The 13,602-nt window shown below is 38.6% G+C and overlaps 1 protein-coding gene across 4 annotated transcripts in view; it reads right to left on the bottom strand.

The window, feature by feature from the left end:
* Window positions 1-13,602, bottom strand: part of USP24 (ubiquitin specific peptidase 24) — a 60,750-nt gene that overhangs the window by 4,238 nt on the left and 42,910 nt on the right. For 2 of the 4 annotated variants that reach the window (XM_079313474.1, XM_079313476.1), the window contains 22 exons: window positions 13,318-13,437; window positions 12,964-13,089; window positions 12,656-12,754; window positions 12,363-12,445; window positions 12,008-12,149; window positions 11,564-11,683; window positions 10,960-11,180; window positions 10,424-10,548; window positions 9,736-9,877; window positions 8,717-8,867; window positions 7,647-7,742; window positions 6,912-7,015; window positions 6,714-6,827; window positions 5,876-5,972; window positions 5,556-5,672; window positions 4,854-4,946; window positions 4,430-4,532; window positions 3,430-3,551; window positions 2,870-2,983; window positions 2,567-2,632; window positions 2,282-2,348; window positions 275-353 (listed from right to left, as the gene is read on the bottom strand). In XM_079313474.1, the coding sequence (XP_079169600.1) occupies window positions 275-353; window positions 2,282-2,348; window positions 2,567-2,632; window positions 2,870-2,983; window positions 3,430-3,551; window positions 4,430-4,532; window positions 4,854-4,946; window positions 5,556-5,672; window positions 5,876-5,972; window positions 6,714-6,827; window positions 6,912-7,015; window positions 7,647-7,742; window positions 8,717-8,867; window positions 9,736-9,877; window positions 10,424-10,548; window positions 10,960-11,180; window positions 11,564-11,683; window positions 12,008-12,149; window positions 12,363-12,445; window positions 12,656-12,754; window positions 12,964-13,089; window positions 13,318-13,437 (2,501 nt within the window). The remainder of the gene's footprint in view (window positions 1-274; window positions 354-2,281; window positions 2,349-2,566; window positions 2,633-2,869; window positions 2,984-3,429; window positions 3,552-4,429; window positions 4,533-4,853; window positions 4,947-5,555; window positions 5,673-5,875; window positions 5,973-6,713; window positions 6,828-6,911; window positions 7,016-7,646; window positions 7,743-8,716; window positions 8,868-9,735; window positions 9,878-10,423; window positions 10,549-10,959; window positions 11,181-11,563; window positions 11,684-12,007; window positions 12,150-12,362; window positions 12,446-12,655; window positions 12,755-12,963; window positions 13,090-13,317; window positions 13,438-13,602) is intronic. The other 2 variants (XR_013775246.1, XM_079313475.1) reach the window with 2 other exon arrangements.

Genomic DNA, 13,602 nt, shown 5'->3' with positions numbered 1-13,602 from the left:
CCAGAACAGTTTCCCTATGTTTATCTGGTGTTAATTTCAGACTCCTACTCTGCAGAATGGCTTTTTTCTTTATAAACAGCAATTCCCATTTATTACCTGAAAAATCCCTTTATGTACCAACCTAAAAGTAAAGATTTCACTTCATACTGGCACGTGTAACTTTGCACCAGCAACAAAGGATAAAAGTGATTAAAAAATTGGAATAGTATGTTTTTTAATAATCACAGAGGGACCCAAGGCAGGGATCTGAGACTCTGTAACTTTCATTACTCACTTCTGAGCCAGAGTAACCAGGAACTTGACACACTGGTAGCAACGGCTGCTGTCCACATGGTTGCTGTGGTGCATCAGGGCTGTGGGGAGAAACACATGGATTAGAAACCACAATCCACATTTCCATGTACCAGCCAGTCTGGAAACAAAGATGAAGCTAAAATTTTCAGTTAGGGAATAGATTTTGTTTCTACAGATGTTAGCATGAGTATTTGTGTTAAACACACTGCTGTAAGTGCTGCCAGTCTTGAGTACTTCCACAACTCTGCTGCATTAAAAATAGAACTGCTGCATTTTCACTTTGATCTTTCAAATGCAGTACCTGAATTTTAAACAGCCCTAATGCAGTTATTCTTCCCCTATAATCCATTCTATGCTAGATAATCACTATGGTTACATTTGTCTGAAGGAAAAAAAAAATTGTCTGAAACCCCCATAAATGAACCAGATCACCAGCTTCTACCTGGATCAAAGTTTGCAAAGCCAGAGGAATGTTTAAAGCTTCTTCACACAAACAAGCATAGCAGAATTCAACAGCCATGAAACTGATGCATGGCAGACTTGGGCAAAACCCCAGGCCATTCCTACCAGGAAGTTTTCTGTACCAATTTCCACCTTTTTAACAAAATTCTTTGAGCAGAAGCACAAAAATTTCCATGGAGCTGCCCCAATCAGATTTGCTACTCAAAAGTTGCTCTGTCCATAGCAGTCAGCAAAGAACACTGTAGTGAAACCTCCAAAGCTGGCAAAAAATTGTTTGGGAACTGCAAATTGCCAGTTCTAATACTGTTGAAGCAGAGCAGATGATTAAAATTACAGCACTGCTATACTACAAATTATGCACAAACATTCTATTAAGGACCACCAAAACCTATTATTTGCTGATTTCTCTTTCCTGGATTAAAACTAGTCAGTGTGAGGGATGCTGTTCAATGCTGTTGTGAGGAAACTTCAGGGTAAAACTGCAACTTTCACTCCCAAACCTTAGGGCAGCTCTCAAAGCCTTTAACATAAAAATCCAATTGAACACTTGCACTTCTCTGCAGAGGAAAAAGGGTCATGTATTGCCCAAGTTACAGCACAGAATTGGTCAACTGGGACCAATTTATCTAGAAATTGAAATAATCACTTAGCTATTCTCATACACTGCTGCATATTTCCTTCTCTGCCATCAGCCATACATGCAAACTACTAAACAGGGGAGCACTGATGAGAGAAATAAAGAACAAAGCTAAATATTCCTTCTTACTAAATCAGAATCCAAAATAACTGAAGGTGAAAGCCACAATCTGAAGCAGCTCCTCACTCAAACAGCCAGGAAAGAATTACCTGAGCTGCACTAACCCATCAGAGGGGCTCTCTGTGTTACCCCACATTCCATTTAAACACCAAAGCTTCTCCTGATGCACATGAAATGAGCTCTCATTACTTCTGGGATTTTTCTGTTGCTTTTGAATGCTTCAGTAACTTCAGTGAAGTTTTGTATCCAGTGGAGAGACAATTTGTATGAGCAGCAACAGGTGGGAGGCACCTGTCCCACTGTGAGGCTCTGCTGCAGTTAGCAGGGCAAGCATCCTGCTGTGCTGAACCAGCTTCTTTTTATGGCAATTAGGATGCTGACAAAACAAAAAGACCAGCAGTGTCTTGAGATGTATAGGAAATAAAAATTAAGGTTACAGGATTCAAACAGTTCCTCTGTTGTGGTAATCAAAGGTACTTTTCTTCCCCCCAATTATATATACACCCTGATCTGCCCCTTATTTAAGTAAGTTAGCTCTCCTTCCCAATTCAATTCCTTTCTAGTTTGATGTCACTGTAACACTCCAATGCTTATTTTGGATTTTCTTAGAGCATTTTTTGAGTGAAAGTGGCTAAATCAAATGTGTCAAGTTTTTTTTTCCTGAGAAGTAGAACAGTTTAGGAGGATGAGGAACCAGGAGATGGAGTGAACCACCACCACCATCAGGGTCAGTAGGGGACAGGAGTGTTCACCCACTGGCTTACTTGCCTATTAATCCATTTTCAGTTTCAAAGGCAAATTTGATGCGCTCTACTTGCAATGGGTCTTCAATAACCTGTTAGGAAAGAAAAGCATCAACTTATTTGTGTGTGAAGTTTCATCTCACTGGATTATCAAGACAGAAATTTAGGAAGTAACAAAATTTCAAACTGAAAGATTAAAATGTGTGGATGTTGAAATGACCAATTCAATCCTGACTTTTTTCATTACACACCAATAACACATCACACAATAACAAAATCTATCCTGTAGAAGTCTTTGCCCTTCACCTACCAGGATCTCATGGAGTAACTGGAATATGTTTTTCAGTTCATGAGGTGGAGCAGTTTCCAGCTGAGTCTGCATGTAAGAACAAAGTTACTTAGATAGCAAAATACATTGATGAAACAAAGAATTCCAAGACAGCTTTACAGATTTTTGAAAATTCATTACTTTAAACAGTAAAGACCTTAGAAAACTTAAATCCCCACACCCCCTCCAACAAACTGTACTGATTGTTCAGCGATGCTGTCAATGCACAAGGATTGACCAAAGCCTGTGAGAAGCACTGATGGGACAGGCTGCTTCTGTGTGTACCTTGATGAAGTGCAGCACAGTGAAGGAGAAGTGCTCATTGCAGAAGCAGCAGTACACCACCATCTCCATGAGCACCGCCAGAGACCCCGTCAGCTCCCGCAGCGCGTGCATCACCTGTGGGCACAGCACACCCTTCACACAAAGCTGTCCTCCAGAAAATAAGTCTGCAGCACAATGTTTGTCCTTCCCAAGAAGGATGCAGCTCTTTTTCCCAGTGCCTGCATATCCCAGGAGGCTGAACCCAAGCCCTTCAGCTCTTGATGCCCACCTCCAAGGGCCTGGTTGAGCATCATCCATTAAGTCAGATCAGCTCAAGTTAGCACCTGCATTTGACATGGTAAAAAGCTGCATAGACAGCTTGCAAAATGTGCATAAAACCAGACCTCAAAGCTTAGGGATAAACCACAATATGAAGATGTCAATAAATTAAAGGTGCCTTCTTGTTTAGGCTCAAAATAGCCACTGCTTTTGGATATTCAGTGTTTTTATGAAAGGATGTGTCAAAGGAATACATCAGATAAGTTTTTAGGTTCAAGCAGGGCAGAATTTAGAACAGGTACCTCCATTAAGTAGGGTTTTCCCTCAGACAGGAATAGCAAGGCTTCCACTTCTTCATGGAGTGCCAGAAGTGGCCCTGAAGCAGTGATGCTGAGAGGTGGACGCTGCTTAAAGAGACCAGGAGCTATAATAGCAAATACAAAAACAATCCACTCATAGATTAGTTTGTTCTAACACACCTTGAACACACTGCTGCTCATCTGGCACCATGAAATCCCTCATCACACTCTTCTCAACTGGTTTATAGCTCCTGTGCTACCACTCCAAGTAATAAATCCCTTGCACACGGAAATGTCACTAATTGTAGTGACAACAGACAAAAAAACTGCAAGAAGGTCAAATCAAAATGTCCACAGACTATCAATATTTTGAGCTTCAGCTTTACTCCCAATCACTCCTGCACAGTAATCATCTCCAGAATATTTATAATTCTCCTGTTACTTTCTGATTTTTGACTTCTTTCAACCTCAGACAGAAATTAAATTATTCTTTTATAAGACAATGTCAAATTCCTCCTTCTGGAAACTGAAGATTTTAACTTATTCCTTTATCATCTTTATTTGGATATTTCTGACTCTTGTAAGAAGTAACTAGGAGAGTGTTTAATTGTTTGTTATTCAGTAGCTTAATCTAAACACTCCCCTTTAGATTAGTAAAAGACAGCACAAATCTAAACAAAATACAGCCTGTGAGTGTTCAGCCAACAATGCAGCTCAACTCACATGAGAAAAGATCTTTTAGGCACATGGGGAAAAAGAAAGGTACAAAATGGGGAAGGAAAGAAGGTACAAAACTGTCAGTGTCAAGATTTTCATCCCCCTAATACTTTCTGTTTGCCACAGCCTCTCAATACATTTACAACAAAATCAGAAGTAATCAACCTTGTATCACCATTTCTGCCTTAAATTCAAAATTACTATATTTCCCTCACTAATATTAAGTTACTCCCAGTCAATGTAACTGAAGTGCCAAATCACCAAAAGACATAAAACCAATTCTTACCAATATTTCTTTGTGAGGAGACATCAGAGTGCAAGACAAGAAGTGCTACAGTGTTGTGAAGATATCCAAACTCACGTGCCTGTGCTGAACTCCACCTGCGGTTCTGCTTGAGCCAAAGACAGATTTCATTAACTTTGCTTTATTTAATGGACTTTGTTAAGCCAAAATAATGTTCTTACAGTCCATCACCATGGTGCAATACTTTGGAGTGGGTAAAATTTTTATTATTATCAAAAATATCGTGCTCACTTCTGGCAAAAGAGTTATTTCCATGCTAACTAGGCAAAGGTGGGCTCACACTTGCATGAAGTTTAGAGAGAAATTGAAGGAATTGCCTATTCTATCATATGAAAAGTATTTCTTTATAATTTAAACATCACAAAAAACATGTGGATGGCCAAAATACAGCACAACACAACTGTACCTGGTTGCTCTGCCTGTTGGGGCCAAGGAGAAAGTTGACCATGTGCCTCAGAGCAGAGTGTCTGAGGAGAAGACTGCTAGCCCTTATTCCCTGCTGTGAAACAAAACCAACAAATCACCTTCCTGTGCAGGTGAAGAATTAGTGCTCAAGACAGCAAAAGAAAAATGCAGAGGCTAAAACCTGCATTTTCCACTCTAAAACCCCCATAATAACCCAACACAGATCAATAAGGTACACTGCTAAAGAGCTGTCTCATTCTACACAACATTACACAAACCAGAGCAGAACCAGCAGATGCACAATAAATGTCTTACAAGAAAAAAAGAAGGAAAAAAGAAGAGAGAAATAGAAATAGTAAATTTAGTCAGTTATTCTGCACCCCATGGAATAAAAATCCTGAGTGTCTGATTTTTTAATATATACATATATGATTTTCTTTAAAGAAAAACCCCATATAACCCTTCAAAAGAGATAACCAAAATTCAGCCACTGGAAATTACATCTTCCATTGGTACATATTGCTGGTATATTTTTGTGTGATTTTATCCTAATCCATATTTAAAAAACCAAACAAAACAAACCTGATTACTCCCAATAAAAAGTTCTGAGTTTCACTGTGCTGAAAAGCTTCTTTGAATAAGGTTCAATAACTGCTTTATTACTGCTTTTTAAAATTTAAATTAAAAAACAATGTTTTCTTACCTTCTGTACAAAGTTATTGAATAGCAAAAAGTACTGAGCACAGTTTTTACAGTTTTCAGGTACATCTTTATCCAGCAGAGCAAGTAGCACCTCCAATAACTGATGTAGAGTTTTTAACTGTGAAAAAAAGTATTTTTTTGATTATAAAGAATTGCCTAGTGCTTTAAAATTCAGTGTTTCAAATACCTCCTGGGTAGGAAGAGATGAGCATTAATCTATTCCAGAAATGCAGAGCTACAGCCAGGATCAGCTCTGCCTACAAACAGAGCAAGAGCTACCAGGGAGAGGCAAGCAAAGGAGAGGAGGTGACACTCACTGACCTTCTCCTGATAAAGCAAGGCACTGTCAAGGGTTTTTTCAAGGATTGTGGCCACAGCAACTCTCACCTCCCTCACACTGCATTCCAGGAGGAAAGTCCTGGAAGAGAAAAGGTGAAGCTGCAAAGAGAACTGGAATCAATGTGTACACACAGCTGCTGAGATTAAATGTGGTGTTTAGTAGTTATTATTTTAATAGTTCAGATAAGTTTTGTATTGTACTTTTGTGGGTAAGCTTTAATTTCTATTCACACACTCCTGCTTGTACTAAGGCCTATAATATCCCTATTAATATATTTATTCATTTACATTAAAAAAAGCTCTCAAAGGATGCTGTTTTTCCATGCAAATTAAAAGATAACATTTTCTTTACACTAACACACTTCTTTCAGCATGTCAAATCTCCAATAACTTGCTTTCAAAGCACCTATTAGCTGATCCTTACCTTGGAAAGAAGAAAATCTTCCCAGTTTATCTGTGATCTTTGTCAGGTAAGTATTTACCTTACCTTACCCCCAAGACTTTCACCATGTTCTCCTTTCCCACCACTTGTAGGGCTGACCACACAAACTTAAACACATTTCAAGTCCCTTCACTCAATTCATCACCTGCATCCTCCTCCATGTACACACTGCACTATCCAATTTGATTTTCAACATTCTCAGAAAGCTGCACAGAGAAAATACTAGAAATAAAACTCAATGTCATTATCTAAATTGTCTGTTTAAATAATGTGCACAGTCAGCTGTCTGGGAATACATCAGCATAGCCAGATTATGTTAAGAGGAAGCTTTATCCACACAAAACACAAAACACCTCAGACAGAATTACCAGGACTTACTTCACAAGTTCCCTGCCCTCTGGTCCAACAAAATACTCAACCAACCACTGACAAGCATCAATGCTTTTGGAGAGCAGTGCATCTATGGTGGCAATCCATTCTTCTGTATCAGCCCTTCAAAGAAACAGGGACAGCTATCAGTAATCCAGGAGGAAAAGACACCTCCCAAAACTAAACCAAGTTTCTTGTTTGCCTTACCTGAGTTTCTTCTTGGTTCGCAGATAGGTTTGGAAGAGGAACTGGACTGCCAGCTGTAAGCTCACCTTTGCCATGCAGGGATAATAGGGATGCTTTACCTTAGTCTGAAAGAGATATCAAATTTACTCCAGAGCAGAATGATGCCTGCAGCACACATGTTGTCTCTTAAACACATCAACATGTCCTACTCAAGTTGTTTCACTTGGAAAAAACAAACCACAGCATTTTTCTGTGCTAAGTCAGTCTCCAGTGCTGACTGTGCTATTTAATAAATATGCTAAAACAGGAGCAAACTTGCTGTAAGGCCAAGATCTGTGGATTTCAAAGATTTAATGAATGCTGTTTGTTTATGACTCCATTTAGAAAAACTTAATTAAGAAACTATTACCAATTAAACTCTATCAACTTTGAGCCAATTTACACCAACTTTTGGACCTTCCATATGGAGAGGGACTTCTGTCCCTCTAGAGCTCAGTTTGCATTATTATAAAAGGTATGGTTTATTAAATAAATTCTACTGGGGCAAAATGATGTTTCTCCAAGTACTAGAAAAGGAGGCTGGAATTTGCTTTGAGATAAATGCTATCAGCATCAAAAATTACTGGAGAGAAGGAATATCTTGTCTGGAAAAGCAAAATCATTTGCTTCCAGTTTTCCTGGTTTGACCCAAATAGCTTTTGTGGCCATTTTACCCAACATACTTTGAACACTCTAGGAATAAATGCAGGTACTTACAGCATTCAGGGAGGCTAATGACAGCACAAAACTGAAGTAGTCACTACTGTATACATCTCTGTTCTTCATAAATTTCAAGTTTTCATCTCTCACCATCTATACAGTAAAAGAAGGAAAAAGAAATGTTGCCAAAATACACTTCTTTGACTGAATCTTCATGTTTTATGCAAATGTATGGTGTTTAAAAATCAGTGTCAAAGTTACTCTGTTTTCCCTCTGAATTACTACTTCAGCAGAGGGAAAAATACATATAGGAGACTTAAAAGACCTGGTATAAAACCAGTGATTTTCTTTTAAAGATATTACAAAACACCAGATGAGGGATTTAATCATTTGGCTATTAAGGGAGAAAAGGAAGAAATTGCAGATAAGTTCTATTTTTTGCTTGTTTTTAATAAACAAACCAAGAGAACACCCCTCAAACTAGAAAGGCTTGCCTAACAAATTTAGATGCAGAGAGCAAGGAGTCCTGGTGTAATTACAAGCTGCAGCCACAATAAGGTATTTAAATGCCAAGCCTTTTTTCAAATGAGAAAAAAATTGAAGCCAAGTTCTGCTCATTGTAATAATACAATTCCAGATAAATAATACCCAAAGTGAGTATTAATGACCTGAAACAGGGCCAGACAAAGCCTGCAGAGTTTATCCTCCCTGTGTGTGTGATGCAGGCTCTCTTCACTGCTCCTCCTCTTTCTACATTCTTGTGAACTCAAGAACTTGAGGATCACTGTAATTTGCCATCATCTCCATTACTTCTCAAGTGTACTCCAAATGAAGCACCTTTTCTCTGCTGTTGTCTCTCCCTGCCTGCATGCTGACTGCTGCCAGATCTCATGTTTGATTCATCTGCCTGCAGTTTCTTCAAAGCAAAGAATTTATGAGCCAATTTTGTAAGAAGGTACAGCTTAGGTATCACTAAATAGCTTGTTAGTAACTTTATGTCAGAATCCAGAACTGCTTTCTACTTTTGCTACAAGGGAATTACTTCAAGGTAACATTTAAAAGTTACTATGTTTCTCTCACTATGCACTCAAATTTTACATTTAGTTGCCACTTTCAGGGTGCTGTACCTGGTATATTCTCACAGGCATTTTCTCCACAAAAAGCCCCTTTTTTTCTCCTTTTCTAACCAGTTTAGTCAAGATGGAGAGACGGTCACTGTTGGGCCTGTGGGGTCGAGGTGATGACTGGGGTGAAATTTCTGGTGAAGAGGGAGCAGATCTGGAATAAAAACAAACTGAAGGTGAATAAAGAAATGCTACAATAAATCTATTGTTTAGGTATAAAATACCAGTGAAGCCAGAGTGATCTTAAGGCAGTTTTGATGGCAGCCTAAATATTTTTTGAGGCTGTCAGCCTGAACTTGCTGCAATAGTAGCAATAAACAAGCAGCTTATAAACCAACCCAAAACAACAGAAGGGTCACAATACTGCTTTGCTGGACAGGAATTATTCAATTCTTAGTTGTGGAGAGAAGTCTAGATATCAATATGAGAGAAACCTTTATGAATCCTGTAGGGGGCTTGCTCTTGCACCACTTTATTATTTCTTCTGCCTTCAGAGTCAGGATAAAAGCACAAGAGATGGATTTTCTTGTGTTCAGTCTCAGTTGTTTATTAAACCTCATCTAAAGTACAGGGAGTTCTTGCAGCACTTCTAGCTACCAGCCAAAAGTGAGCAACATGAAGGTAGATCTAACTAGTTAGAATGTCTTTTACAGCTAAACAATCCAATTAAGAGCTAACAACTAGATTATTTATCCTTTTGACCCAATAACCAAACACCTGTGACCTGCAGTGCAGCACTAACTACCTGAAACTAGGAAGGAGGAGCAAAGAGGAGCAATGCCCAAGAACCCCCATCTTCTCCCACACCTATTACTATACTCTAAAAACCCCAAACTCCAAAACCTTCACCATGTGACACCACACACTTCCATTCAACTACACATCCATCATTTTAACTCCATCACTCAAATTTGGAAGCTCCCTCCAAAGCCTCAAGTCAAAAGCAGTGTTCCCTTGGGGATCACTGTCAGAAAACACAGAAAATGCAAACTCCCAGGATTCTGGGTTGAAGAGGAACTTACAAGGAGAGGTCCTCAGCCTCCTGCCTCACAACACTGACTCTGCTTTTCTTGGGCAGCACAGGAGAGTTCTGCTCTGACACTCTCTGGTAGAACAGCATGTAGGCGTTCCAGTAGCGCCGGCGCACGTCGGGGTAGGGATTTGCTGGGGGGGAAAAGGCAGCACATGAGTGACCATGAAGGTTTAGTACTTATCCCAGTTCCTATATGGAAGCAAAATTGGGGGTACAAGGAATGGGAACTGCAGCAGTGTGAATTTGTAAGATTAATATGTGGTTAAAACTGTCGGAATTATGAAAAAGGTGAATATTGGAAATGGACTTAGAATAAATTTCTTAAAGCATTTTAAAGGTCAACTACATGATGCCACACAGTGTTCTATGAAGGCATTCTCACTAGCCTAAAATAAGGGCTGTTCTATGCTTGGTTGGGGTTTTTAAAAAACTATATTAACAATGTGCCATTTTGCTTTTCATCTCTACACTGAATAACAGTGAATATAGCTCAATTTATATTAGGCCATACACAAGCTATTATGTCCTTCAGTAAAGGGAAGGCTTTAGGTAAAAAATGGTTCAGAAGGGTTATTAGCCCAAGTAACTCAAAGCACTTATAATGGACTAAGCTCTACTGCTGCTGAAGTCAGTATGAAATATGAATCAACTGTAAATCAGTCTGTGCTTCTGCTTACATTGATCGTAGACTTTAGGTCTATACTCTCCACCAAAACATTCATATTCCAGGGTTTCATCAGTCAAATCAAATTCTTCAACAACAGTGTCATTAAATTTATACCACTTTCCTTTTCCACATCCTCTGTGATCAAAACACAACAGAAACACAACAGAAACAAAGTTAGTTGATCGTCTCAGTAAAAAAACAAACTTCCCTGAATAGCCTAGAAGTGACAAGCCTGAACTCACATTTGTTTTGACAGTAAGAAGAAAGCTTAGTTCAATTGATGTCAAAGTTGCATTTTAAAAAATAACTTTGATTAAAACTTTGAGAAGCACATCACCTGCAACTCAGTGTCACAGGAAACCCTCAAGCTGCAATACGAGGTACATAAGAATTAATGAGAATTTTATTCTATGATATCCCACATCACTGTGTCATTGCCTCATGACAGGTATTGAGAAAGGGAAGAGTGGTTCCAGTAGAGCTCTGGATGGCTCCATGCCTTTAGACAGCTCTCAAGCATCCCCCAGGAGCCTTCTTGCCCCTTACCTCCTGTCCTTGATGAAGGAGTAGTAGTGCCCTGCATGAGCCTGCCCACTGTGCACTATCACACCAACGAGCTCATAGTTCTCTGTAGGGGCAACTTTCTTCCTTGGGGAGCCTCCTCCTCCCTGGTCTGTGTTCCTGCCATTTTCCCCCACTTCTGAGGATGAGTCCTGACGAGCCATCCCTGACACGGTGTAAGGTTCCATGTTCAGCATCCAGGGAAACTGGTGGAAGAGATTTTTTGGATTAATCAAGACATTGCAGTATGTTCACACTCCCTGTAATTTTATGAGAATGTTATCAACACTTCCCACAAAGGAAAATATGGAACTTCAATTTCTTATGCTTATTACACAGATGTTAAAGAATAAACTCTCTTTAAGTAGGTTTTTTGCCTTGCTTTCTGAAAGGACCCTAAAAATGTTGCTAACAAGGAAAGCTCTAAGGAAAACCACTTATTTTCTGTAGCACTACCATGCTGTAAGTGTACACATGCTCAAAATCCTTACATGAAAACATGGGGAAAAGAAGGAAAAATGATTAGCAAGAATGAGAGACCACTACACAAAGTAGTTGGGGAAGGCACCATAAAGAGAAGTTTTCTTACCCTTATTTGTTCATCATATTTAATAGAACGGCCACTTTCCCAGTCAAAGCCAAATCTCATCAGGTGAATCACCAGCAGGCTTGGTAAGACCTTAATGCAGGTTCTCTTCACTGTAGTTCTCTTGAAAAGAAACAAGAATATCACCTCTATGGGACACCCCAGGCAATCTGCAGCATCCTTCTAGAGATTCACAGTGAAAATCCAGCCATGGGAAGCAGGGTGTCCATAGGATCACTGGGATACATCTCAATATGCTACATAAAACTTTATCATCCTACCATCCCTCTGAATTTTTAGTTTACCACATAAGTAACAGGCATTGAACCTTTTGTCCTCAACACAGCAAGAATGAGCAGCATCATGCATGGTCTCCATGACCATGTAATGTTTAGAAAACATCAAACAGCACATGAATCTTCTTTCACAAAAATTAAGAACCAATACCTTCTCTTTGCACTTTTCACAATAGTATGCATTGCTTCCTTCCAGAACCTCTCCTCTAACAAACTGATCCAGTGATATTTCCAGGCTTTGACATGAAGTCACACCAAGGTTGAGAGCCATGAAGGCTTCCTCACGCTCATACCTAAATTCAAGAAAAAAAAAAACAATTAGGACTCACCCAACTGACAGGAACAAGATATATGTTCAGGAAAGAGTATTGCATTTGTCCCACAGCTATCAAAGCTGTGATGCTCACAGGAGCATTCATCTATTTTCCAATGCTACTGTGACCTACATATTTTAATAGTTCTGGGAGCACATAACTTGGTAACTGATGCACTAAATGTGAAATTACCTGTGAGGACAGTCCTTGCAGATCTTCTGATCAGAGAAGATTCCTTGAAAAGTGTTCTTAAATATTTGGTCTCTTCCTATTTTCTGTTGGAGATGTAAAGTTAAACATCAGTTGGACATATTGCAGGGTGGAAGACCAATAAATCAGTAGGAATTTTACACTGCTGAATACTGTGCACATTATAAAATAAACCAAATGGCTCTCTGCCTTCTTTTCTAAAGATCAAAGCTAAAAAAGAAAAAAGGTACCAAGGATATGCATATGAATCAGAAAGAAATTGCTGAGGTTTTTACCTTGAGGTACTCATCCATTTGATCTATAAGACTGGTGAAGAACTCATAAGCATCCTGTTGCTCTCTAACATAAAGTTCCTTATTCCACATCTTGAAAATCTGTATAAAATATGAATGTATGTTAAAAGGTGGTTGTTTCATACATATATCACTAAGAAAATTAATTTTTAATATAAATGAGTTATTTTAACATGTTTTGAGTTTTTGAATTAGAACTTACTTTATAAATTCTGCAATTAGAAAAGGCTGAATAAATAATTACTTTTAAAGTAGAAAAGCTATAGATTCTAAGCAAAAGGATGCAATACCTTCCAAAAGTTCTCAGGTACATAATACTGCAGCTTGCTTTCCATCAAATGACCAAAAAGAGATTGTACTTGGTAGAACACATTGTCATCAGGATTGTCTGTATCATCATCAATGGAAAGCAAGGCCTGGAAAGAAATAAATAAACTTATTAAATTGTTTTTTTTGGAAAAATCATTACTGTCAATTGCCATGGCATGCAGCACTACAACTTAATATATGTATTTATTGTGCATATTTATATATACACAATTGACTTTTTATTTTACAATTTATTTACAAATGGTGCTAAGATGAAGTGGTTCAAATGAAAGTCATTCCAAAAAGAGGACTTTATTGGATGCTGAACTAATTACCTCTGGGAGACCAGGCTGCATATACAGCTGCTGGAAAACAGCATTCATGTAACAAGTAGCACCACCATTCTTCAGTCCCACAAATCCAGAAATGGAGCGACTGTCCACTGGTGGAAGGTACTAGAATGACAAATATATTTTTTGTCCCAATAAATTATAAAAAACATGAGATTCCAACAACATTTAGTAGATTTTATAACAACTTTTATATTGTAGAATTACAGAATAGATTAGAGTTGGAAGGGACTTTAATCCAGTTCCACCTGTCATGGGTAATGACACCTT

This window comes from Erithacus rubecula (genome assembly GCF_903797595.1).
Source record: "Erithacus rubecula genome assembly, chromosome: 10".
Lineage (NCBI taxonomy): Eukaryota > Metazoa > Chordata > Aves > Passeriformes > Muscicapidae > Erithacus > Erithacus rubecula.
Note: the sequence above shows the minus strand (reverse complement) of the source record. Positions and strands in the feature narration are given on the sequence as shown.